Source organism: Microcaecilia unicolor, chromosome 12 (genome assembly GCF_901765095.1).
Source record: "Microcaecilia unicolor chromosome 12, aMicUni1.1, whole genome shotgun sequence".
Taxonomy (NCBI): Eukaryota; Metazoa; Chordata; class Amphibia; order Gymnophiona; family Siphonopidae; genus Microcaecilia; species Microcaecilia unicolor.
The window spans coordinates 102,702,101-102,727,669 of record NC_044042.1 but is presented as its reverse complement, the minus strand read 5'-3'; the positions used below and the strand labels follow the sequence as shown (position 1 = coordinate 102,727,669).

General features: G+C 43.7%; 1 protein-coding gene across 1 annotated transcript; it reads right to left on the bottom strand.

Annotated features, from left to right (window-relative positions):
- Nucleotides 1–58: 58 nt before the first annotated feature.
- On the bottom strand, nucleotides 59–25,509 carry LOC115481408 (somatotropin-like). Its single transcript, XM_030220495.1, has 5 exons — nucleotides 25,329–25,509; nucleotides 12,729–12,892; nucleotides 5,146–5,262; nucleotides 2,902–3,063; nucleotides 59–259 (listed from the first exon to the last, which is right to left on the bottom strand). The coding sequence occupies exons 1-5, from the start codon at nucleotides 25,507–25,509 to the stop codon at nucleotides 59–61; spliced, it is 825 nt and encodes a 274-aa protein (XP_030076355.1).
- Nucleotides 25,510–25,569: the final 60 nt, after the last annotated feature.

Below are 25,569 nucleotides of genomic sequence, written 5' to 3'. Positions count from 1 at the left end.
CCTGTGGTTCTAGCCAGTATCTTGGAACAAATCTTTTAATGGCATACTGTGTCTTTTGTCAGATAGTGCAGTTGCTCTCCACGAAGCGTCTGCATTTGGTAACCTTCAGGTATGTCTCCACTTTGTGCATGTCCTTCTTGAAGCAAGACAGCAGCCCATAATTCTTAAAAAGGGCATCCTCACTGCGAAAGTTTACATCAAACTTTTCATAAGTGAGCCTTAAAAGCGATGCACCTCTGGAGTTTCCATCATCAAGTTCCTGAAAGAAGAGCATGGAACATATGTGAGAGAAATCTTTTTATTTATTTAACATAGCATTATATAAGCTGAATGTGAAGGAGTCTGATGTTCCTGCCAGGGAAAGCTCAGAAGCAGGTTCTAGGAAGAAAGGAGAAGATGACCAGCTTGATAGTCACATCTAGTTAATAAAACAGTAATTTCCAACCTGTGGCTCAGGCTCCCAAATAAAGTCATCAGTGGATGGGGTCACTGAATCAGGGCTGCTCCTCCACTCTTTGAACCCCACTCTGACCTATGTCTAGTAGTTGCAGTCAGCTTGGGGCCTTTGAGTGAGTGAACATTCAAAGGGGCCCACTTCCTGTTAGACTGGAAACCCATGTACAGTATTGGGGTTTATGGTGAACACTGAAACACAGGGCCCTGAACTGACTGCTGCTTTTGGTGCCACCACTGCTGCCTTCAAGCTTTGGGTAAGTGGAGGGAGGAGGAGGTGGGAAGGGGAGTTGAGGTCCACTGTGTTTTCTTCAGCAACTGGATAAAAGTTTGGAAAGTATTGTCATTAAGGTTCCAAACTGACGTTTGGTCTTAATTAAGATGGTGCTGTGTCCTCATAATTGCTTGTGAAAAAGTCTAAACTGAGACTTCAAGACTGACAAAACACAGACCCAACACAGGTCTGACTGCAATAAACTTGTACTAAAACACCGTCGACTGGTTTCACTTTGGGAGTCGTACACTAACCTATTTTTACTGTGTTCCTCTTTTTGTACTTGACATTTTAATTGGACCCCTTGTGATAAAGTCACATCCAGGATAGTTGGGTTAAGGCACTGTCAGTTTGAAATACAAGTCCCAGAAAGCATTGCAGGCAAGGAGCCAGGGGGTGAGATGGAAAACCCGGACGGGACTCCTAGCTGCAATAAGGGAGGACATGGGTGTAAACTAACAGGAGGGCTAGATTGGCTGCCACTAGGGGGAAAGAGAGATAGGAAACCCTGTGTGCAGGAGCTCATCATTAGTCTAATGCTTAACTCAGCTGCTATGGGTGTGGTGGAAGCTAATGGAAGGAGAATGATTGGTTGTGAGAGCAGAAGCCAGGGATTGATTAGGCAGGTGGGAAGGAGTCCCAGGGCAGTTCAGGAGGAGAGAAGGAGTTGCAGGCTGAAAATCCATGGGCAAGAGAGGTCCCTAAAGTACTGAAGCAGGCTGAAATCCCTTGGGTGTGAGGAAGTTCCTAAAGTATTGAACCCTCCTGAAAGTAAAGGCTGCTTTGTGATTTAACTGGGATGATGAACTGATTGAACTGTTTGTCTTGGGAACTGAACTACTGTTTATTGTGCACTGGATAAAGAGCCCAGACTGAAGCTGACTGTGAGCCTGTATTGAATCCTGGTAGGGGCTGGTAGCCTACTGCTTAAGGGGACTATTTGCCACACACTTACTTTCAGGTGGCTTACATGTGCTTAAGATTAAAGGTGAATGCTGCTGTTGGAACCGTGTATCAGGTCTACTAGAAACCTGCATGGAATAAAAGCCTTAAAATTGAAGTTGCTGGTGGACATTTGTTTTCTTGACTGTACCAGGAGCCAGTGGCTGAAGGAGATTGAAATGCTAAGTAGTAGTAGTATCCTTGGCTGCACCTAGAAGTACTTGCCCTGAAGCAGGCGTTGTTTGCACTGGAACATGACCTGTTTTGGGTCTGACTGCAAAAAAGAATTCCTGTTTTCTCAGTCTTGAAGGCACAGTTGTGCGTTTTTCTTTGTTTTGCTATTTATATATACTGTTTCACCTTCTCTTGTTACTTTGTGAAAAAGTCTGTCAGGAATGCACCAAGCGGTGCTTAGGCGGTGTGGGCCATGTCATCCCTAGAAACCTTTTTAACTGCAGAATGAAGCCAGAAGAGGGGCTGTAAATTGCTCTTTTATCGGATTGGGGAGGTGTTTCCTACAATCATGGGAGCCCTATTGTATTTCTCTTCCAAAGATTTAAGTATTAGAAAAAAGGAGTCAAGGTCTATTGGGATCCTTCAAGAGACATCTACTGTGACCTGGCATCAGAGTGCTGTGAAGCCTGCTCCTGTGTCCTGAAATGGAATCACTTGGTTCTTTGGTGTAGTTATAAATTATTGCGAAAGTTTGCATTCTTCTCTTAGTTGTTGGGTTCTCTACACTGTTTTGGTCTTTTAGTAGATGTGTTCCTTTGCATTTAGTTTTAGGTCCATTTATACAGATGCCTCGGTCTGAGGAGGTAGAGGGTTTTTTTTTTTTTAAGTATTATTTGTTGCATTCCTTGCATCCAACCAGATGAGCTCCATGGACACTATTTGCACATGATGTACAACACATGCAGGAGCAGATCCTCGGTACTGCACCTGAGTTCATGGGAATGTGTGCCCTGCTGGCAGATGCCTGAGTTTTGACTGTGAACTGCTGCAGGCAGTGTTTGATGTGGTTTGTTTGCATCTCATTCTGTATCATTTTGGAAGAGAGTTCACTTTCTCCTGAATAGTTCTTGCTAAAAGGAACTAGCACATGGTACTGTAGAACACTTAATAGAAAAATGCACAGCCTTTTTGGGTACTGCGCAGGAAGCATGCAGATTGTGAATTTTGGGGCCAGCCTAGTATCCCTCTAATTGCATAGCTATATTGTTGTCTCTTACCCTCATTAGAGCTTGAATTCCTTCTTCCAAATCTCTTAGTTTCTCATAGACTCTATCAGAGGTGCCAAAGACCAGGGTATTAGCAAATGCCCTGCTCAGGATTTGCAGTGGGTTTAACCAAGACTGGATCAGTGTCAAGGAGAATCTCAGTAGCTCCATGTCCTGAAAGAGAGATGACGGTAAGTATATGAGAGAATTTCCTAGACCGGGCTTTGGATAGGTGAACCCTATCAGGCCCCACATCCACTACACTGCCAGGCCTACTGACATGGGCCATTGGAAGGAAAAGGGAGCCAGAGGGGTGTTTGAACTTGGTTGCTAGGAAAGTTTAGTGGCAGTGGGTTCTTTGGGAGGTGGTGCCTGTGACACCTCATGACTGGACATTGCTGTAAACTAAAGACCATCCTGTTCTCAGGCAAATGAAGTCCTGTCTTGCAGGCCGAATAGGGGCCATGTAGGCTAAAGTGCACTTGGGACTTGAAAATGAAGTACTTTCTGTCCCACAGTCCAGAGGTGCAAAGACACCAGCTGTCTTGCTATCCAGAGGTGGCTGGTTCAAATCCCACTGCTGCTCCCTGTGATCTTGGGCACTTAACCCTCTGTTGTCTCAGGTACAAACTTAGATTGTGAGCTCCAAATACCCAGTGTACCTGAATGTAACTCACCAGCTGCTATTTGAAAAAGGTGTGATTAAAATCTAAATAAATTTAAATATTAAGGCCACACTGATCAACTTTTTGTTTTGTTTTTTTAAACACTGCTTCAGGCTGAATTAGCCCTGGATATTCAGAGCTAGGCTTTAACCTGGTACCAGCAGTGAACATCTGGGCCTAATTGAACAGGCAGTGGCCGCTAGAGCATATGTGGTTCCTGGCCAAGTCTTATGCTGGCTCTTGCTGCCTCCCCTCTCCCCAAGGCAAGATCTACACTGCCAGAGAAGACTAGACCCCCTCCAATCAGGATAGTCCTCCTGGTTCTATCTAAATTCCCTGTTGGTTCAGTGGTGGAATGGAGACCAGGAGCAAACCCTACTCCCTTCTTTTTCAAGTGCTGCCCACTTAAATCACTTTGAATAAAGACCATTTTGGTTTTCTTTGTTTTGTTTTAATGCAGTGCTTAAAGCTGTGGCATCTGTTGCTAATGGATGTGGTCAAGGTAACATGATTCAAATGAAGACCAGACAAGTTCCTGGAAAAGTCTATAAATGTTTAGCCAGGTAGACTTTGGAGAGCTATTGCTCATCTTTGGAAGGGAACTACTGGGATGTGGATCTACTTTTTAGGAGCCATCAGGCACTTGTGATCTAGGCTGGCCCTGGCTTTTTCAGCTTAGCCACTGCAGCAGTGGTCCTTTGTTTTACTAATACTAATCATTTCTGTTGCACTACTCAATATACATGTTATACACAGGTACTTTCTCTGTTCTTAGAGGGCTTACAATTTAAGCTTTTGCACCTGGGGCAATGGAGAGTTAAGTGACTTGCCCAAGGTCACAAGCAGCTGTAGTGAGACTTGAACCCATGTCTCCAGGATCAAAGCCCACTGCACTAACCATTAGGCTGCTCCTCTACTTCATAGTTTTAGGGCTATGGTTCCCTCAATAAACTGCTACATGTGCAACCTCAGTCTGGCCAGTAGGTGGCATTGTTGCAATTCATTTTTAAAAATAAAAACAAAGAATTCCACTCATTTCCCTTTGTTTTTGTAAACTTATGCTGTATTCATCACCTCAAAAAAATCTCTTATGGGCAATCCCTTCCAGTTCCCACTTGATGCTCTTTTACTTGTATTTCCTCACACGGCAGGAGTGATCGCCAGTTACTCTTGTCCCAATGGAACTAGCTATAAATGCCACCAACGGGTGAAGGCTGGTGCCTATGTTCAAAAGGAAATGGTTCAGGTCCACTATATGGGATTGCTTCAGCTGTGGTGGATTGAGGGTGGAGGGGGAAACCCAGGAGTAATTTTTTTTTTTTTTTTAGTTGAGATTTATTTTAACATTTAAATAAAAAAAAAACAAATGAACAAAAATCCTAAACTAAAAAATGAATGTGTACATCATTATACAACGTTGCAAATTAAGTACTGCATTTCCTAGTCCAATTGGGTCTACAAGTTCGTGACTACAAACAGACACAAGCAGGAGTGGTTCAGCTTGACCCTCATGACCTTGAGTCATCTGGTGCCCTTAGATGAAGCCAAAGTTCTGGGGAACAACTTGAGCTGAACAAGGACGTCTACTTACTGATCTTTGCTGGGCATCGTCTTTCCCAGTGGGTGCAGGGATTGTCTCTGAGTAACAGAAAGCAGACTGAGAATTTTTGTTGGAATGTCTCTGCTCGTCTGGGATATATGTACGCTCCTAGGAAGGAAAATTCACAGTAAATTGGCTAATCCTTACCACTAAAATTCAAGGGTTGTCGTTTAGCAGATACAATGCAAGGCAGTGGTGTGCATGCTGACCCTCCATGGTGTACAGAAGGCTATGAGGATCTAACTAATGGGAAGACAGATTTAGCAATGCCTTCTGACCTTATTAGTGTGAACATATCAAATGAGAGTTATGCTGGAGCCTGCTGAACTTTTACAGGGAAAAATATAAAACTATGAAATGTACTCAGAAATATTGGGGTCAGTGAAAGTATTTAGCATTATTAAGATGTTACTGTCATCTCATGCTGTCAATCTAATTTCTGGTGAATACTGCAGGAAGGGTGAGGAACTCCCACCAAGCTTCCTTTTTTTATTTTTAAAAATCTAAAAGTGTTCTTTTTTTAAGGGGGGAAATCCACAGTTCTTCAGAAACCACATCTAATAACCACGAGGTTGTGGAAGGGCTGTCTGGTAAGGTTTGTCTCTTTGCAGATGATACTAAACTCTGCAACAGGGTGGACACCCTGGAAGGTGTGAATGATGTGAGGAAGGACCTAGCGAAGGTGGAGGAATGGACTAATATTTGGCAACTAAGGGTCATGCACTTGGGTCGCAAGAATCCAAGGGAATGGTACAGTATAGGGGTGACCTGCTTCTGTTTCTGAAGGAAGAGCAGGTCTTGGGGGTGATTGTGTCTGGTAGAAAAAGCGACGGTCAAAGCCAGAAGGATGCTTGGGTGCATAAAGAGAGGCATGACCAGCAGGAAAAAGGAGGTGATAGTGCCGTTATATAAGTCTCTAGTGAGGCCCATTTGGAGTACTGCTTGCAGTGCTGGAGACTGCACCTACGGAAAGATATAAACAGGATGGAGTCAGTCCAGAGGGTGGCTACAAAATTAGTAAGCGATCTTGAATGCAAAAATTATAGGGACAAGCTTATGAACCTTAACATGTATACGCTGGAAGAGAGGAGACGTGATAGAGAGTTTAAATATCTCAAGGGCATTTATGTACAGGAAGAGAACCTTTTTCAAATGAAGGAGAGCTCTGGAATGAGGGTGCATATGACAAAGTTAAGAGGGAATAGGCTTAGGAGTAATCTAAGGAAGTACTATTTCACAGAAAGGGTGGATGAGGCGTGGAATGGCCTCCTGGTGGAGGTCATGGAGTTGACTGTTCCAGAATGTAAAAAGGCATGGGATAAGCATTTGGGATCGCTTAGGAACAGGAAGAACTGGGGGTTACAGAGGAAGGGCAGACTGGATGGGTCATATGGCCATCATCTGCTGTCATGTTTCTAATATGGCATGGCAAGGGCGAGAACCAGAGGCATGCTAAGCAGAAGCCCCAAAAGTCCTATGGGATGAGACTTCAGAACCTAAATAAAGAAGAGAGAAAGGAGGGATATATGTAGAAATAGTGCATTATGAAAAAAAAAACAATTTTCAGAGGAAAGAAATTGCTGGACCAAGAGGTCTTGATAGAAGGCTTCAAGAGGACAGATTCAGGAATACTCCGGCCTAGGAAATATATTTTCACAGAAAGGATGGTGCATGCTTGGTGCAGACTCATAGGAGAAGTGATGGAAGCAGAAGCAATAAAAGAATTTTGAAATGCCTGGAACAAATACAGAGAAACTTCGGTTAGGAAAAAATGACTTGAAAGCCAGAGCTCAACAAAGATCTAGTACACTGAAACAGGAAGTAGATTGCATAAGTACATAAGTAATGCCATACTGGGAAAAGACCAAAGACCCATCAAGCCCAGCATCCTGTCCCTGACAGCGGACAATCCAGATCAAGGGCACCTGGCAGCTTCCCAAATGTACAAACATTCTATACATGTTATTCCCAAAATTGTGGATTTTTCCCAAGTCCATTTAGTAGCGGTGTATGGACTTGTCCTTTAGGAAACCATCCAAACCCTTTTTAAACTCTGCCAAGCTAACCGCCTTCACCACGTTCTCCGGCAACGAATTCCAGAGTTTAATTACGCGTTGGGTGAAGAAACATTTTCTCCTATTTTGTTTTAAATTTACTACACTGTAGTTTCATCGCATGCCCCCTAGTCCTAGTATTTTTGGAAAGTGTGAACAGACGCTTCACATCCACCTGTTCCACTCCACTCATTATTTTATATACCTCTATCATGTCTCCCCTCAGCCGTCTCTTCTCCAAGCTGAAAAGCCCTAGCCTCCTTAGTCTTTCTTCATAGGAAAGTTGTCCCATCCCCGCTATCATTTAACCATGTGCTTCATCAGTATTACATCCCTTAAGTACATAAGTAATGCCACATAAGTAATGGCCGTAGCCAGAAGGTTACTAGGCTGTATAGAGAGAGGTGTGATCAGCAGAAGAAAGGAAGTGTTGATGCCCCTGTACAAGTCATTGGTGAGGCCCCACCTGGAGTATTGTGTTCAGTTTTGGAGGCCGTACCTTGCGAAGGATGTTAAAAAAATGGAAGCGGTGCAAAGAAAAGCTACGAGAATGGTATGGGATTTGCGTTCAAAGACGTATGAGCAGAGACTTGCTGACCTGAACATGTATACCCTGGAGGAAAGGAGGAACAGGGGTGATATGATACAGACGTTCAAATATTTGAAAGGTATTAATCCGCAAACAAATCTTTTCTGGAGATGGGAAGGCGGTAGAACGAGAGGACATGAAATGAGATTGAAGGGGAGCAGACTCAGGAAAGATGTCAGGAAGTATTTTTTCACAGAGAGGGAGGTAGATGCTTGAAATGCCCTCCCGCGAGAGGTGGTGGAGATGAAAACGGTAACGGAATTCAAACATGCGTGGGATATGCATAAAGGAATCCTGTGCAGTAGGAATGGATCCTCAGAAGCTTAGCCGAAATTGGGTGGCGGAGCAGGTGGGGGAAGAGGGGTTGGTGTTTGGGAGGCAAGGATAGTGGAGGGCAGATTTATACGGTCTGTGCCAGAGCCGGTGATGGGAGGAGGGATTGGTGGTTGGGAGGCGGGAAATACTGCTGGGCAGACTTATACGGTCTGTGCCCTGAAAAAGGCAGGTACAAATCAAGGTAAGGTATACACATATGAGTTTATCTTGTTGGGCAGACTGGATGGACCATGCAGGTCTTTTTCTGCCGTCATCTACTATGTTACTATGTTATGTAATGCCACACTGGGAAAAGACCAAGGGTCCATCGAACCCAGCATCCTGTCCCTGACAGAGGCCAATCCAGGCCATGGGCACCTGGCAAGCTTCCCAAACGTACAAACATTCTATACATATTATTCCTGGAATTGTGGATTTTTCCCAAGTCCATTTAGTAGTGGTTTATGGACTTGTCCTTTAGGAAACCATCTAACCCCTTTTTAAACTCTGACAAGCTAACCGCCTTCACCACGTTCTCCGGCAACAAATTCCAGAGTTTAATTATGCGTTGAGTGAAAAAATGTTTCTCCGATTTGTTTTAAATTTACTACACTGAAGTTTCATCGCATGCCCCCTAGTCCTAGTATTTTTGGAAAGCGTGAACAGACGCTTCACTTCCACCTGTTCCACTCCACTCATTATTTTATATACCTCTATCATGTCTCACCTCAGCCATCACTTCTCCAAGCTGAAAAGCCCTAGCCTCCTTAGTCTTTTTTCATAGTGAGGTAGGCCCATCCCCGCTATCATTTTCGGCGTCCGTCGCTGCACCTTTTCCAATTCCACTATATCTTTCTTGAGATGCGGCGACCAGAATTGGACACACTACTCAAGGTGCAGTCGCACCATGGAACGATACAACGGCATTATAACATCTTCACACCTGTTTTGCATACCTTTCCTAATAATACCCAACATTCTATTTGCTTTCCTAGCCGCAGCAGCACACTGAGCAGAAGGTTTCAGTGCATTATCAACTACGACCCCCAGATCCCTTTCTTGGTCCGTAACTCCTAACGTGGAACATTGCTATAATTCGGGGTTTTTTCCCACATGCATCACCTTGCACTTGCTCACATTAAACGTCATCTGCCATTTAGTCGCCCAGTCTCCCAGTCTCGTAAGGTCCTTCTGTAATTTTTCACAATCCTGTCGCGAATTAACGACTTTGAATAACTTTGTGTCATCAACAAATTTAATTACCTCGCTAGTTACTCCCATCTCTAAATCATTTATAAATATATTTAAAAGCAGCGGTCCTAGCACTGACCCCTGAGGAACCCCACTAACTACCGTTCTCCATTGTGAATACTGCCCTTTTAACCACACTCTCTGTTTCCTATCCTTCAACCAGTTTTTAATCCACAATAGGACATTACCTCCTATCCCATGACCCTCCAATTTCCTCTGTAGCCTTTCATGAGGCACCTTGTCAAACGCCTTTTGAAAATCCAGATACACAATATCAACCGGCTCCCCTTTGTCCACATGTTTGTTTACTCCTTCAAAGAATTGAAGTAAATTGGGCAGGCAAGATTTCCCCACACTAAAGCCGTGCTGACTTGGTCTCAGTAAACCACGTTCTCGGATGTGCTCTGTAATTTTGTTTTCAATAATAGCCTCTACCATTTTCCCCGGCCGGTCTATAATTTCCCGGATCTTCCCTGGAACCTTTTTAAAAAATCGGCGTTACATTGTCCACCCTCCAATCTTCTGGTACCACGCTCTATTTTAAGGATAAATTGCATATCACTAACAGTAGCTCCACAAGTTTATTTTTCAGTTCTATCAGTACTCTAGGATGAATACCATCCGGTCCAGGTGATTTGCTACTCTTCAGTTTGCAGAACTGCCCCATTACGTCCTCCAGGTTTACCGTGAATTCAGTAAGTTTCTCCGACTCGTCTGCTTGAAATACCATTTCTGACACCGGTATCCCACCCAAATCTTCCTCGATGAAGACCAAAGCAAAGAATTAATTTAATCTCTCCGCTACGTCTTTGTCTTCCTTGATCGCCCCTTTTACCCCTCGGTCATCCAGCAGCCCAACCGATTCTTTTGCCGGCTTCCTGCTTTTAATATACCGAAAAAAAATTTACTATGTTTTTTTGCCTCTACTGCTATCTTTTTTTTCATAATCCCTCTTGGCCTTCTTTATCTGCGCCTTGCATTTACTTTGACACTCCTTATGCTGCTTCTTGTTATTTTCAGATGGTTCCTTCTTCCATTTTCTGAAGGCGTTTCTTTTAGCCCTAATAGCTTCCTTTACCTCACTTTTCAACCACGCCGGCTGTCTTTTGGACTTCCGTCTTTCTTTTCTAATTCGCGGAATATGTTTGACCTGGGCCTCCAGGATGGTATTTTTGAATAGCATCCACACCTGTTGTACAGTTTTTACCCTCTCAGTTGCCCCTCTAGTTTTTTCTTAACCGTTCTTCTCATTTTTATCATAGTCTCCTTTTTTAAAGTTAAATGCTAACGTATTTGACTTCCTATGTATAGTTACTTCAAGGTTGATATCAAAATTGATCATATTATGATCACTGTTATCAAGCGGCCCCAGTACCATAACGTTCCCCACCAGATCATGCACTCCACTAAGGACCAAGTCTAGAATTTTTCCTTCTCTCGTCGGCTCCTGCACCAGCTGCTCCATAAAGCTGTCCTTGATTTCATCAAGGAATTGTACCTCTCTAGCATGTTCCGATGTCACATTTGCCCAGTCTGTATTTGGGTAATTGAAGTCACCCATTATTATTGCATTGCCCATTTTGTTTGCGTGTCAAGAATACTCAGGCTTTATAGTTTTTATCTACCGTATTGTTTCTAGTAATAGCCCGTCTCCTGTTTCAGCATCGAAAACCCTGTAAATTTCACCTTAAAAGCCTATTTAGATTCCTCCAGTAATTGCTCCTCCCCCCCCCCCCCCCCCACACACTCCTAGATTTTGCCGTAGCTGGCATTGCTGTCCTCCACTCTCTTCTTACCTTTTCGTCATGGTTCTGGCACTGGACTGGTGTAGGGCCTTGAGCATGAGCAGATGTTCAAGGACCCGCACCAGCCCAGGGCCATAATTGGCCATCCCAGCCTAGACTTCAGAAAGCCCATTCTTTCTAATAATAGCCCAGGTGTTCATGAGAAACAATAGCTTTGTATTCTATGTAGGGATACTCGGCACTTTTTTTGTCTCATGTCTGGGTTTTTGCTTATTTTGTTATGTAATTAGAAGTATTCTCTTTGTTATTTGTATACCCTGTTTCAATGTGAAAATAATGTGTGCAATTGATGAAGCAACCAAAATGTCCGTTTGTGGCGGTCTGTTTTTCCATTTTGAAAATAACAAGAAACATAGGCTATATTAATATATCCTATGTTATCTGAAATGACTGCATATCCTTGTTTCCTAATTCAGTGTTTCAGGCAATGGCAAACCACCCTGCTAACAGTAAGTCAAGAAATTATGTAAGTGGTGGCCCCCATAAGTTGTCTTTATGAAATTGGAACCAAGAAGCTGGTCACTAGGCTCTGATGATGTCTGAATATAGAATTAAATTGAATAGCACTTTTCCAAAACTTACTCAGCTCAAAAAACTGACAAATAAATGGACTATGCAATTAATTTCGTTCATCAAGGCAAAATTCATTTACTGTAGCTGAGTCCTGTTCCAAAATTCATGGACTGATTGAGTTTTGGCACAGGAATAAGTACAGCAAATGAAACTTGCCTTGATCAACAACATTAATTGCATAGCTCAAACCTGACAACAGAATGGACTGAGCCAGTTTGGAAAAGTGCTCTTCAATTGAAGGGCAGATTATGGTTTAAAGATGTAAAAATAATAGGATGAGAAGTGGGGAGCTGATGTATTTAGCAAGAAGTGAGAAAGCAGAGGGAAGCTATCAGCAACACAACTAATAAAAAGACTGTACCTGATGAGGAGTGGGTAAACCAAGGTCTCAAAAATTGGGATTAAGAAACTTTCAACACTACCCAGGAACACAAGGCATTTGAAATTAACGATAAGAACATTAGATTATACCTCAGAATTTTGCTTTTAAAGCTGTAATGACAGCTATTTACAGTTTACTTGTATATTCACATGTATCCTTCCTAGCTCTCTCTAAAGTGATCTGATAAAGGAATTGGAGCTCTCAAAAGCTACTCATAGTAACATAATAGATGATGACAGAAAAAGACCTGCATGGTCCATCCAGTCTGCCCAACAAGATAAACTCCTATGTGCTACTTTTTGTGTATACCTTACCTTGATTTGTATCTGCCATTTTCAGGGCACAGACTGTAGAGGTCTGCCCAGCACCAGCCCCAGCCCCGCTTCCCACCACCGGCTCTGCCACCCAATCTCGGCTAAGCTTCTGAGGATCACAAATGTATTTTTAATCCAATGAAATAGAATCACCTACAGTTGACTTGTTGACCTTTATGTATATTTTCTGACCTTGATCAATGAGGCTGCTGATGTTGTGTTCATCAGGAGCTTGAGGTGCAGTGTATGTAGTGCAGTGGGGCATTTCAAGAGATCTTATTTAATACTTACAAATTCTTTCACTGTGTCGGCAGCAAGGAGATGTAGATGCTGGGCTCTCAGCACAGCATTCGCAAAGAGCGTTGATAGAGGCATTGTGGGGAAGGCAGTCATTTCCTGAGGATACAGCAGCAACATGCCAATGGCAACTAGGAGCAGAGGGCACAAGTGGAGACCTGCAATGGAAATCACATTCTGCTATGTCTTGGGTGCCTTCTAGGGTGGGTGGCCACATTCTGACTGAAGCTTCCTTTCCATTTAGTCTCTCATTGTAGTCTGAGTCCAGTCTTCTGTACTAATGAGATGGGGTCCTCTCCCACAGGGTCAGATCTTGCTTCCACAAAAGCATTTGTTAAAACCAAGTTTAACACTGTGTCACATACTAGGTTTTCAAATGGCTTCATGCCACTGCCCCCTGATAGTCTGAGGTAGCCTTGATTTTGTTCCCTACTGCATGTATAGCAATGCAGTTGACATAGAAGGAGAACTGGATCGTGAGTTAAGATAATTCTAGTCTAAAACCATGTCACCTGTTCTCTGAGGATCACCAAATGCTTACCTCAGAATCTAACATAGAGGGAAAGTAAATATGCCAAGTATTCATTAGAACCTATCCTGACTGTAACCCTGTTTTTTACTCTTATTCTATTGCATATATAGTTTTATACCCCCTCTCTTAATGGAGAAATCAGAGCTCCAATCACCGTATAGATTCACCCTATCCTTCTTGAGTTGAGGTCCTCTGTAGATACTAACAAGGTGGGAGTGCTGTGATCTGTAAACCAGCTCTGATATTTCAATATTTGCATGGTATAGACCAAAGAGAATGTTATCATCATGATATATGCTGTGTGACCAAATTTAGATATGAGCTGTTAGAGTTTACCTTAATTAGGTGGGAAACCCTTCCTTTCTCCTCACTCCTTCCCATCTGTGTCTCTTCAGCAAACCACTATTCACAGTTCTTTATTAATTTCTTATCATGAAGTCATTACGTGTGCCCTCTTTGCTTACTTTTTCCCATTTAGCTCTCATCAAGGAGCCATTATGCATAATCTTTCCTAGCCTTTCTGGTCATCTGACTCGTATCACAGACCCTCCATGAATGGGTGTCTTCTTTGTGGCAGGCCAGCTCTCCCCCACTCCTCATTCATTATTCATCAGATTCAGGGAGGCAGCACGTACAACCCCTTATTCCCGCTGATCCAGTTCTTGTCTGGACAAACCGTGTCCATCCTCCAATAGTTTTGCTATTTCGTTCATTTCCTCAGTATTATTTAGAGAAAAAACTCTTACAAGACATAATACTGGACATAGCTATTTTCTATATTGCTCTTTGGTTGGTCACGTGATAACTAAAGAGCTTCACTTGATGGTCCATGTCCCAGAAACTATTTCTGCAGGGTATATTCTGTAATACACTCTCAGCCCTTCCCCAGAGCCCAGGCTGGGATCAATTCCCAGGTCTCCAGCTTGGTAATGCTTGTCCTGAAGTCATTTCCACAACTCCTGTAAATAGATATCACTTTATCCTGCAGTATTTTAACTATAATACAAAAAGATTACCTGATGCCATTCCTCTTGAGTACCTGTAGCTTGATAGTCTAAAGCTTGTCTGCAGAGGTTCTTGGGACGAATTAATCTGTTCCTCTCTGCCAGCCATATATATATATTTGGGAGTACATGTAATATGAATGGCAATCCATCCATACACTCATTGTGGTATATATATGAATTTATACATAGAGTTGGACACTAACCAATGAAGCAAAGCTTATAGATATATTAATGTGATTGTGTAAGCTGCCTATGAATAAATATTAAACATTTACTACACGTGGGAGGTAGTTTGCTATCACCAGCACCCACTGAGGATAAGACTCGCTCTCAATAATAAAAATAATGCATCAACATAGCACATGCAACCACCTCTGGGGTAGGTCACACCACCCCTAAAAGAGGCCCACTCATCACGTATCACTTTTAAACTCCTCCTTTTGACTTACAAACTTCAGGATCATCAAGAGCCATACTTTCTTTCGGTATGTCTGATCCCCTATTGCTGTGCTCCTCACATCGAGACCTACTAACTATCCCACCTTTTTCTATGATCCCCACTCTTGCTATGCATGTCAATTCTTTCTGTTCAGACCCCCCCCCCCCCCCCCCAGGCTCTGGATCCACCTGCCATTAAGCTGACCTTAAGACATTTCTTTTCTTTGGAGGCATTTGGCCACTAGCCGAGTTTGCTTGATATATTGTTATTTGTAATCTCGTCATGTGTTTACCCTCCATCTCTCTTCTTTCCTGTCTAGTTCTCCCCAGTCCCTCTTGTGCTCATCTGTTCATTTTTCTCCTTTGGCTATATGTTATTTCCTTTTCCTCCCTCTCTCTGTTTGTATGCCGCCTACACACACTGTAGATTGGCGGGATGGAAAATCTCTTAATAAACTTGAAACTTAACCTGACAGCACTTCTCTGCCCTCTAGATAGCATCACAGCTTCCAGTGTCACAAGAGTAGAAAGAATAATATTACACATTTGTATATGTCCTACATCTAACATATCTATAGAAGTTCTATGTGGACTGGTGACACTTTATAAAGAATTCTACTCAGTTACAATTAAGTAACCAGAGGAATTCATAATAAAATGATTTGCCCAAAGTCATAGACCGAGTCAGAGCTGGGGATTAGAGCTAAGGCCTAGGGAGAAAAAGTGACTTGCCCAGACTTACACAGCAGAATTTGAACCCTTGTTTTTGAGACCATATAAAGAATGGCCATATTGTCCACCCAGCTCAGCATCTTCTCTCCATCAATGATAAGTCTGGGATGCTTGGAGGAATAGATCCTAGCTGCTCATCCTGATCATGGCAGTAAAAGGCTGCGTTATCCAGGTCTACCTTATTAGGCCTCTCCTAAGTTATGCTGCTGTTTTTGATGACATCCTCCAGCAATAAATTCTTTAGGTTAATAGTGGATATCTTTCTTGACTCCTTGGTTGCTGTTCGCTGTACTGGGTCAGACCAGAGGTCTATCAAGCCAAGTATCATTTTCAACAGTGGCCCATCCATGTTACAAGTACCTGGCAAGATCCCCAAAAGTAGTAAGCAGTGGTTTTCCCCAGATTTACCTTAATAACCATCTATGGACTTTTCTTACAAAAGCTTGTACATACTTAATCAACATATGGTAAGTACCATTACACATCTTTCCAGAGCTTAATTGTACATTGAGTGAAAAAATGTTTTCTCCTATTTGTTTTATAGGAAATAACTATTGCAGAGAATAGAAAAATCCAAACATTTCACCACATAGCACTATAAAGAAACATTTCTTACAACTGAGAAAACGTTGAAACAATGACAAAGAACAGTTTTAACATAACCCCCCCCCCCCCCCCCACACACACACACACACACCCTTCAAGAACTATTCCCTCTCCTATTTGTTTTAAATGTAACTTCAAGGCATGTCTTCTAGTCTGTACATTTTGAAAGAGAAAACTACTTTGTGTTTACCCTTTTTATTAATTTATTTAAATTTCTTATATGCCACTTGCAATCCCCCAAACCTGTCAAGGTGGTGTACTGGGAGGGCTCACAGTCTAAATTTTATACCTAACACACAATAACAGTAAATGACGTCAAATAAAGACTTGCACGGTCCATCCAGTCACCCACCAAGCTAGCCAGAGCACTGCCTGCCACTTAGAGCGTGCCCCAGTCACCCATGCTTAAATGCTGGTTGTCAAGTCTCCACCATGCCAACCATATAGGCAGCCAAACATGATGGGAATGATATGTGGTTGTAACCAAGACCCCAAGTATGCTGACAGTATCAAGCTTACCAGTCAAGATGTTGTCCCCTTCCTCTTGAACTGCACAACACCCTCACTCAACATATGACAAAGGTGATCTACAACACTGGAGTTGCCAAAGCTTCAGCTGACTTTTGTCATTTGTGGGACACAGACCGTAGAAGCCTGTCCAGCATCGGCCTCACTGCCCCCATGCTGGATTTGGCTCATCTTTCAGTCTTTTGCCATTTGTGGGACACAGATCATAGAAATCTGTCTGACATCAGCCTCAGTTCCCAATACTCTTGCCCAGGATAACACCTCAATAGCCATGTTGTGTTTCCATGCTCTTTCTGTTTAGGCATCTCCTGTGTCTATCCCATGCGTTTTTAAATTCTCTTACCATTTTTTACTCTACCACCTCCCCTGGAAGGGCATTCCAAGTGGCTACTACCCTCTCTGTGAAAAAATATTTCCTGACGTTACTCCTGTCTACCTCCCTGCATCTTCCATTCATGTCCTCTAGTTCTACCGCCCGTACGTCTCTGGAAGAGGTTTGTTTGAATATTAATACCTGTCAAGTACTTAAATGTATGTATCATATCATCTCTCTCCTTTTGTCTATTTATTTGTTACATTTGTATCCCACATTTTCTCACCTATTTGCAGGCTCAATGAGGCTTACATAGTACTAGAGAGGCGTTCGCAGACTCCAGTGTGAACAAATACAAAGTGATGTTGTGGTAAGATAAAGTTCATGTGGAACAGTCAGCAGAAGAGTTGTGTTATGTCCATTACATACTTTTGTTGTGTTGCAGAGATCAGGCATTTAAGTTGGATCTGCGGGGTATGCCTTTTTAAACAGGTTAGTCTTTAGTGATTTCCGGAAGTTTAGGTGGTCGTATGTTGTTTTCAAGGCTTTTGGTAATGCGTTCCACAGTTGTGTTCTTATGTAGGAAAAACTGGATACATAAGTTACTACTACTACTTATCACTTCTATAGCGCTACAAGGCATACGCAGCGCTGTACACCATACATGAAAAGACAGTCCCTGCTCAAAGAGTTCACAATCTAAATAGGACAGGCAAACAGACAGACAGAACAACTAAGAGGTAAGGAAATTAAAGAGGTGGGGATAAAAGGGTACAGGGCAAGTGAGTAGTGGTTAGGAGTCAAAAGCAGCGTTGAAGAGGTGGGCTTTTAGCCTGGATTTGAAAACAGCCAAAGATGGGGCAGCTAGATAAAAGGAACGGAGTCTGGAATTAGCAGTAGAGGAGAAGGGGACAGACAAGATAGATTTATCCACAGAACGGAGTACCCGAGGGGGGCGTGTAGGGAGAGACGAGTAGAGAGGTACTGGGAAGCGGCAGAGTGAATGAACTTATAGGTCAGTAAGAGAAGTTTGAATTGAATGTGGAAACGGATAAGGAGCCAGTGAAGTGACTTAAGGAGAGGGCTAATGTGAGCATAGCGACTCTGGCGGAAAATGAGTTGCACAGCAGAGTTTTGGACTGATTGAAGAGGAGAGAGATGGCTAAGACGGAGACCGGTGAGAAGGAGGTTGCAATAGTCTAGGTGAGAGGTGATAAGAGTGTGGATAAGGGTTCTGGTACAGTGCTCAGAGAGGAAGGTCCGGATTTTGCTAATGTTATAGAGAAAGAAACAACAGGTTTTGGCAATCTGCTGAATGTGAGCAGAGAAGGAGAGAGAGGAGTCGAAGATGACCAAGGATACGAGCTGATGAGACAGGGAGAATGAGAGTGCCATCCACAGAAATAGAGAAAGGGGGGAGAGGAGAGGTAGGTTTAGGGGGAAAGATGAGAAGCTTGGTTTTGGCCATGTTAAGTTTCAGATGACATTGAGACATCCAGGCAGCAATATCAGATAGGCAGGCTGATACATTGGTCTGGATGCTGGTTGAGATTTCGGGGGTAGGCAGGTAGATCTGGGAGTCATCAGCGTAGAGAAGGTATTGAAAGCCATGGTAGTGGTATCAGAGAGCCAAGGGAAGGAAGCATAGGCGCCCGGTATAAAGAGGCTTGGAGAGGCTAAGCCTCCCTTGCTGTGCTCTGAGGGTTTAAATTGTTGATTTACCTCCATCCTCACAGCAGGAGCTGCAGTGAAAGCCCTCTAGCCTTGTGGAACCAGTTGTAGAAATTGGTTTATGGTTTAATTTGTTTACTTTACTGCTGGGAGAGCAGGGGGGGTTGGCTGGAGGTGTCCTGGGTTGCCAGGGAGATATTTAACGAGGATGACTTCCTGACCTGCCCTGAGAACAGATAGCAGCAGAATCGGATACTGGGCCAGCATGATCAGAAAAAGTCACCAGACAACAAAGGTAGAAAAGATCATTTTATTTTCATTATAGTGTTTGGAATATGTCCACTTTGAGAATCAGGTGCTCAACATTAAAAGTTTATATTTATTTACTTATTTATGGTATTTTATCCCACATTAAACATGAATTAGAGTGTTTTGTGGCTCTACATGAGAATTGTGATGATATGATCCTTTGTTTCATATTGTTGACGGTCTGCATTTTCCGTATGGGTGGTATATTGGTGTATTAGGTTCTGCCCAGTGTAATATTTATGGTACAGTAAGGTTCTGAGTGTGTTTTTGCACAAAGTTGTGTCCTCTCCTGGTTCTCCTCCTATCTCTCCCACCGCACCTTCAAAGTTCACTCTCATGGATCTTCCTCCACCCTCATCCCCTTATCTGTTGGTGTTCCCCAGGGATCTGTCCTTGGACCCCTTCTCTTCTCAATCTACACCTCTTCCCTGAGCTCCCTGATCTCATCTCATGGTTTCCAGTATCATCTCTATGCTGATGACACCCAACTGTATCTCTCCACACCAGACATCACCGCGGAGACCCAGGCAAAGGTATCGGCCTGCTTATCTGACATTGCTGCCTGGATGTCCAACCGCCACCTGAAACTGAACATGTCCAAGACCGAGCTTATCGTCTTTCCACCAAAATCCACTTCTCCTCTTCCTCCACTTTCTATCTCAGTTGATAACACCCTCATCCTCCCCGTCTCATCTGCCCGCAACCTCGGAGTCATCTTTGACTCCTCTCTCTCCTTCTCTGCGCATATCCAGCAGATAGCCAAGACCTGTCGCTTCTTCCTCTTTAACATCAGCAAAATTCACCCTTTCCTCTCTGAACACACCACCCGAACTCTCGTCCACGCTCTCATTACCTCTCGCCTGGACTGCAACTTACTCCTCACCGGCCTCCCACTTAGCCATCTATCCCCCCTTCAATCTGTTCTGAACTCTGCTGCACGTCTCATATTCCGCCAGAACCGATATACTCATATCACCCCTCTCCTCAGGTCACTTCACTGGCTTCCGATCAAATACCGCATTCAATTCAAGCTTCTCCTTCTTACCTACAAATGCACTCAGTCTGCTGCCCCTCACTCTCTACCCTCACTTTCTACCCTCATCTCCCCTTACGTTCCCGCCCGTAACCCCCGTTCACAGGATAAATCCCTCCTCTCAGTACCCTTCTCCACCACCGCCAACTCCAGGCTCCGCTCATTCTGCCTTGCCTCACCCTATGCTTGGAACAACCTTCCTGAGCCCTTACGCCAAGCCCCCTCACTGCCCGTCTTCAAGTCTTTTCTTAAAGCCCACCTCTTCAATGCTGCGTTCGGCACCTAACCAGAAACACATCGAAATCAACACGAACATATCTAAATCTGCACTACCCAAGCTGCAAAGGACTTAAATACAAATCAACTCTAGTGGATCCTCTTCCACTTCTATCCCACTACCAATCGGTGTACCTCAGGGTTCTGTTCTCGGTCCTCTCCTGTTCTCCATCTACACTTCTTCCCATAGGCAGTCGGTGGCCCAACTGTTTGGGGAGGCTAAAGGGGGCGGGGTTAGGGGTGAGGCCAGGGGTGGAGCTTAAATCCATAATTGTCTGATAACACACAGAAAAAAATAAATAAAAATAAAAGTCACATTTAATACCTTTTATTAAATTTAGATATTAGATATGTATCATATGTCAAAGAATAAAGTGGTTGCTCAAAGCATATTCTAAGCACAATCGCTCAACTGCAAAACACTATACTACTACTACTACTACTTAACATTTCTAGAGCGCTACTAGTTTACACAGCGCTGTACAATTTAACAAAGAGAGACAGTCCCTGCTCAAAGAGCTTACAATCTAATAGACAAGTGAACGGTCGGTCCGATAGGGCAGTCAAATTGGGGCAGGCTGTGAATCCAGACTGCCCCAATTTGACTGCCCCTATCGGACCGACCGTTCACTTGTCTATTAGATTGTAAGCTCTTTGAGCAGGGACTGTCTCTCTTTGTTAAATTGTACAGCGCTGCGTAAACCTAGTAGCGCTCTAGAAATGTTAAGTAGTAGTAGTAGTATAGTGTTTTGCAGTTGAGCGATTGTGCTTAGAATATGCTTTGAGCAACCACTTTATTCTTTGACATATGATACATATCTAATATCTAAATTTAATAAAAGGTATTAAATGTGACTTTTATTTTTATTTTTTCTGTGTGTTATCAGACATTATGGATTTAAGCTCCACCCCTGGCCTCACCCCTAACCCCGCCCCCTTTAGCCTCCCCAAACAGTTGGGCCACCGACTGCCTATGGAAGAAGTGTAGATGGAGAACAGGAGAGGACCGAGAACAGAACCCTGAGGTACACCGATTGGTAGTGGGATAGAAGTGGAAGAGGATCCACTAGAGTTGATTTGTATTTAAGTCCTTTGCAGCTTGGGTAGTGCAGATTTAGATATGTTCGTGTTGATTTCGATGTGTTTCTGGTTGGTATGTTAATGAGGTCTGTCATATATCTCGGGGCTTCACCGTAGATAATTTTGTGAACCAAAGTACAGATTTTGAAGGCAATGCGTTCTTTGATTGGGAGCCAGTGTAGTTTTTCACAGAGGGGTTTTGTGCTTTCAAATCGCGTTTTTCCAAATATAAGCCTGGCTGCTGTGTTTTGGATGGTCTGAAGTTTCTTTAAGGTTTGTTCTTTGCATGCCACATAAATTCAATTGCAGTAGTCTAAGTGACTTAGTACCATTGATTGTATCAGGTTGCGAAATGTTTCCCTCGGGAAGAATGGTTTCATGTGTTTGAGTTTCCACATTGAGTGGAACATTTTTCTTGTTGTGGATTTCACTTGGCTCTCTAGTGTTAAGTTACAGTCCATTGTAATGACGAGTATTTTCAAGGTTGTCTGAGATAGGGAGGGTGTAGTCTGCGGTGTTGATACTTGTGGGGTTGCCCGTGCTGTATTGAAATGAGAGAATGAGACATTGTGGTTTTTTTCTTTATTGAATTTTAGTTGAATTGCATTTGCCCGTGAGTCCATGATATTCAAGCTGAGCTTGATTTCGTTGGTGATTTCTGTCAGTTCGTGTTTATATTGTGACATTGAGGGGCATAATCGAACGGCGCCGGCCTAATCAATGGGCGGCCATCTTCGGGGCCAGCTCCACGAAGGGATGGAGCCAAGCGTATTTTCGAAATACGTTGGGCACCGGCCAAATCGCTCGCCCAGGGTTAGATGAGATGGCTGACTTCGATTTTCAGCCATAATGGAAACCGGAGCCGGCCATCTCAAATCCAGCAAAATGTAAGGCATTTGGACGTGGGAGGAGCCAGCATTTCTAGTGCACTGCCCCCCCCCCCCCTGACATGCCAGGACACCAACCGGGCACCCTAGGGGGCACTTAAAAATTTAATAAAAAAAACACAATTAGCTTCCAGGTGCATAGCACCCTTCCCTTGTGTGCTGAGCCCCCCAAATCCCCCCCAAAACCCACTGCTCACAACTCTACACTATTACCATAACCCTAAGGGGTGAAGGGGGGCATCTACATATGGCTATAGTGGGTTTTGGGGGGCTCCCATTTACCAGCACAAGTGTAACGGATGGGAGGGGAGGGCCTGGGTCCACCTGCCTCAAGTGCACTGCACCCACTACAAACTGCTCCAGGGACCTGCATATTGCTGTCAGGGAGCTGGGTATGACATTTGAGGCTGGCATACAGGCTGGCAAGAAATGTCTGATTTTTTTTGTGTGTGTGTGTGGGAGGGGGGTGGTGACCACTGGGGGGAGTAAGGGGAGGTGATCCCCGCTTCCCTCCGGTGGTCATCTGGTCAGTTGGGGCACTTTTTTGGGACTTGTACCTAAAAAAAAAAAAAGGGGGGGGGGTCCAAATAAAATGGACCAAATTCTCCTGAGGGCCGGCTTTCTTTTTTCCATTATCAGGCGAAGCCGGCCATCTCAACGCACACCCCCGTCCTGCCCACGTCCCGCCTTCGCTACCATGCCAACACGCCCCCTTTTAACTTTCGCCGGCCCCGCAACTGAACACAGTTGAAGCCGCACAAAATCGGCTTTCGATTATGCCGATTTGGGCAATCGCCGTCCATCTCCCGATTTGTGTCGGAAGATGGGCGGCGATCACTTTTGAAAATCAGCTGGATTGTCTGCATAGATGAAAGGGTTGAGGCCTTGGTTGGATAATGACTTGGCTATTGGGGTCTTCATTAGGTTGAAGAGGATCGGTGATAGCATGTACATATTCAAGTCCTCCAGTCTTTTCTCATACATCTTACGGCACAAACCCTGTATCATTTTTGTTGCCTTCCTCTGAACCAGTTCAAGTCTTTTTATGTCCTTGAAGAGGCAATGGAGAGTTAAATGAGTTGCCCAAGATCACAAGGAGCTACAGTGGGATTTGAAACAGGTTCCACACCCTTTACCATTTTGATTGCCTTTCTTTGTACCAGGTTATCCTAGAATGGGAATATGCTAAAGTGGGCCCTCTGCTGTCCTTGTGTAATACAGCTAGAGATCGTGGCAACCATTTTGGAGTTGCAGCTGCTAGGAGCAGAAGTGAGTGGGCTTTGCTCCTGCCCCCGTCACCTAACTGGAACAGAGGGACTTTAGGTACGCCGGAGATAGGGACCTATCCTGAGTAGGTCAAGCATTGCAGGGACTATCCTTGCAAGGGGGTGTGGTCAGGAGGGCCTAATATTGAGGGAGGGTGGACATGCCTTGCAAGAGGGGTGTGGGGGGAGGGGATTGGCATGAGCACAAGGCACTTTTTTTTTTCATGTGGGTCCCGGCCAATATTCAGCCAGGGCCCATGTAACTGTCTTATGCAGGCCGCAGCTGGCCAAGACCCATATAACCTCTGGTAGCCAGCACCAATGCAATTAGCCCCCAATATTCAGTGCCAGTGCCCACACATGGGGCTAATTTAGCTGGCAATGGTCAGCGTTTTATTTTATTTGTTACATTTGTATCCCACATTTTCTCACCTATTTGCAGGCTCAATGTGGCTTACATATTACTGGAGAGGCGTTTGCATACTCCGGTGTAAACAAAGACAAAGTGATGTTGTGGTAAGATAAAGTTCATGTGGTACAGCCACATTAGGGAGTCATTCAACAGAAGAGTTGTGTTATTTCCATTTCGTACATTAGGTATGTTGTGTTGCAGAGGTCAGACGTTTATGATGGACTGGTCGAGTATGCCTTCTCAAACAGGTTAGTTTTTAGTTTTTTCCAGAAGTGTAGGTGGTCGAACGTGGCTTTCAAGGCTTTTGGTAATGCATTCCACAATTGTGTGCTTATGTAGGAAAAATTGGAAGTGTAGGTTGATTTGTATTTAAGTCCTTTGTAGCTTAGGTAGTTAAGATTTAATTACGTTCGTGTAGATTTGGATGTATTTCTGGTTGGGAGGTCGATCAGGTATGTCATGTATCCCGGGGCTTCACTGTAGATAAATTTGTGGACCAGGGTACAGATTTTGAAAGCAATGCGTTCTTTGATCGGGAGCCAGTGTAGTTTTTCGTGTAAGGGTTTTGCGCTTTCAAATTGCGTTTTTCCAAAGATAAGCCTAGCTGCCATGTTTTGAGCAGTCTGAAGTTAAAAAAACTGACTGCCACTGGCTGAATATTGGTCCAATTCCAATTGTGTCTTTTTACCTGTTTTCCCATGTGTATTTATTTATTGAAATGTATTAACCACCTTTAAGAAGAGATTCACCCAACTATACATGTGCCAAATATCACCCTATTCTTGGAGAAGAGACGGCTGAGGGGGAGACATGATAGAGGTATATAAAATAATGAGTGAGTGGAACAGGTGGATGTGAAGCGTCTGTTCACACTTTCCAAAAATACTAGGACTAGGGGGCATGCGATAAACTACAGTGTAGTAAATTTAAAACAAATCGGAGAAAATGTTTCTTCACCCAACACATAATTAAACTCTGGAATTCGTTGCCGGAGAACGTGGTGAAGGCGGATAGCTTGACACAGTTTAAAAAGGGGTTAGATGGTTTCCTAAAGGACAAGTCCATAAACCACTACTAAATGGACTAAATGGACTTGGGAAAAATCCACAATTCCAGGAATAACATGCATAGAGTGTTTGTACGTTTGGGAAGCTTGCCAGGTTCCCTGGGCCTGGATTGGCCGCTGTCGTGGACAGGATGCTGGGCTCGATGGACCCTTGGTTTTTTCCCAGTGTGGCATTACTTATGTACTTATATGTAAATGTTCTATGTGCCAGAAACTGGATCTATTTCTCCTAATGCATTTCACTATTTGGGGGGGGGGGGGGGGGGGCAAGGGGCTTATTTATCTAGAACCCCTTATGTCTTTTTACCATTTTTTTTCCACATGCCAGGTTTCATCTCATTTTGTTAAATGTTCCGAGAGTTCATTTTCCTCCAGACAGATGGACAGACTTGCATTGGTTTGGAAAGAATAAAAGACTAGTTTGTACATGCATACGTACATCCTGATTCTAGAAAAACCACTTCGTACACGTGAATAGCCACAGCAGATACAGATTTCAAAGGGTCATGATATGGTCTCCTCAGAATCAGGTGCAAGAGTGAGCTGCTTGTTTTTGCTTGCAGGTTCTGAAGAGTGAGTGACAGGGCGATTGTACTGATCCTTCTGTCCTTAAAAACCATCTCAGAAAGCCCAAAATTAGATGCTTAGAACTCTGCTTCTTAATTGGTTCCACTTCTTCA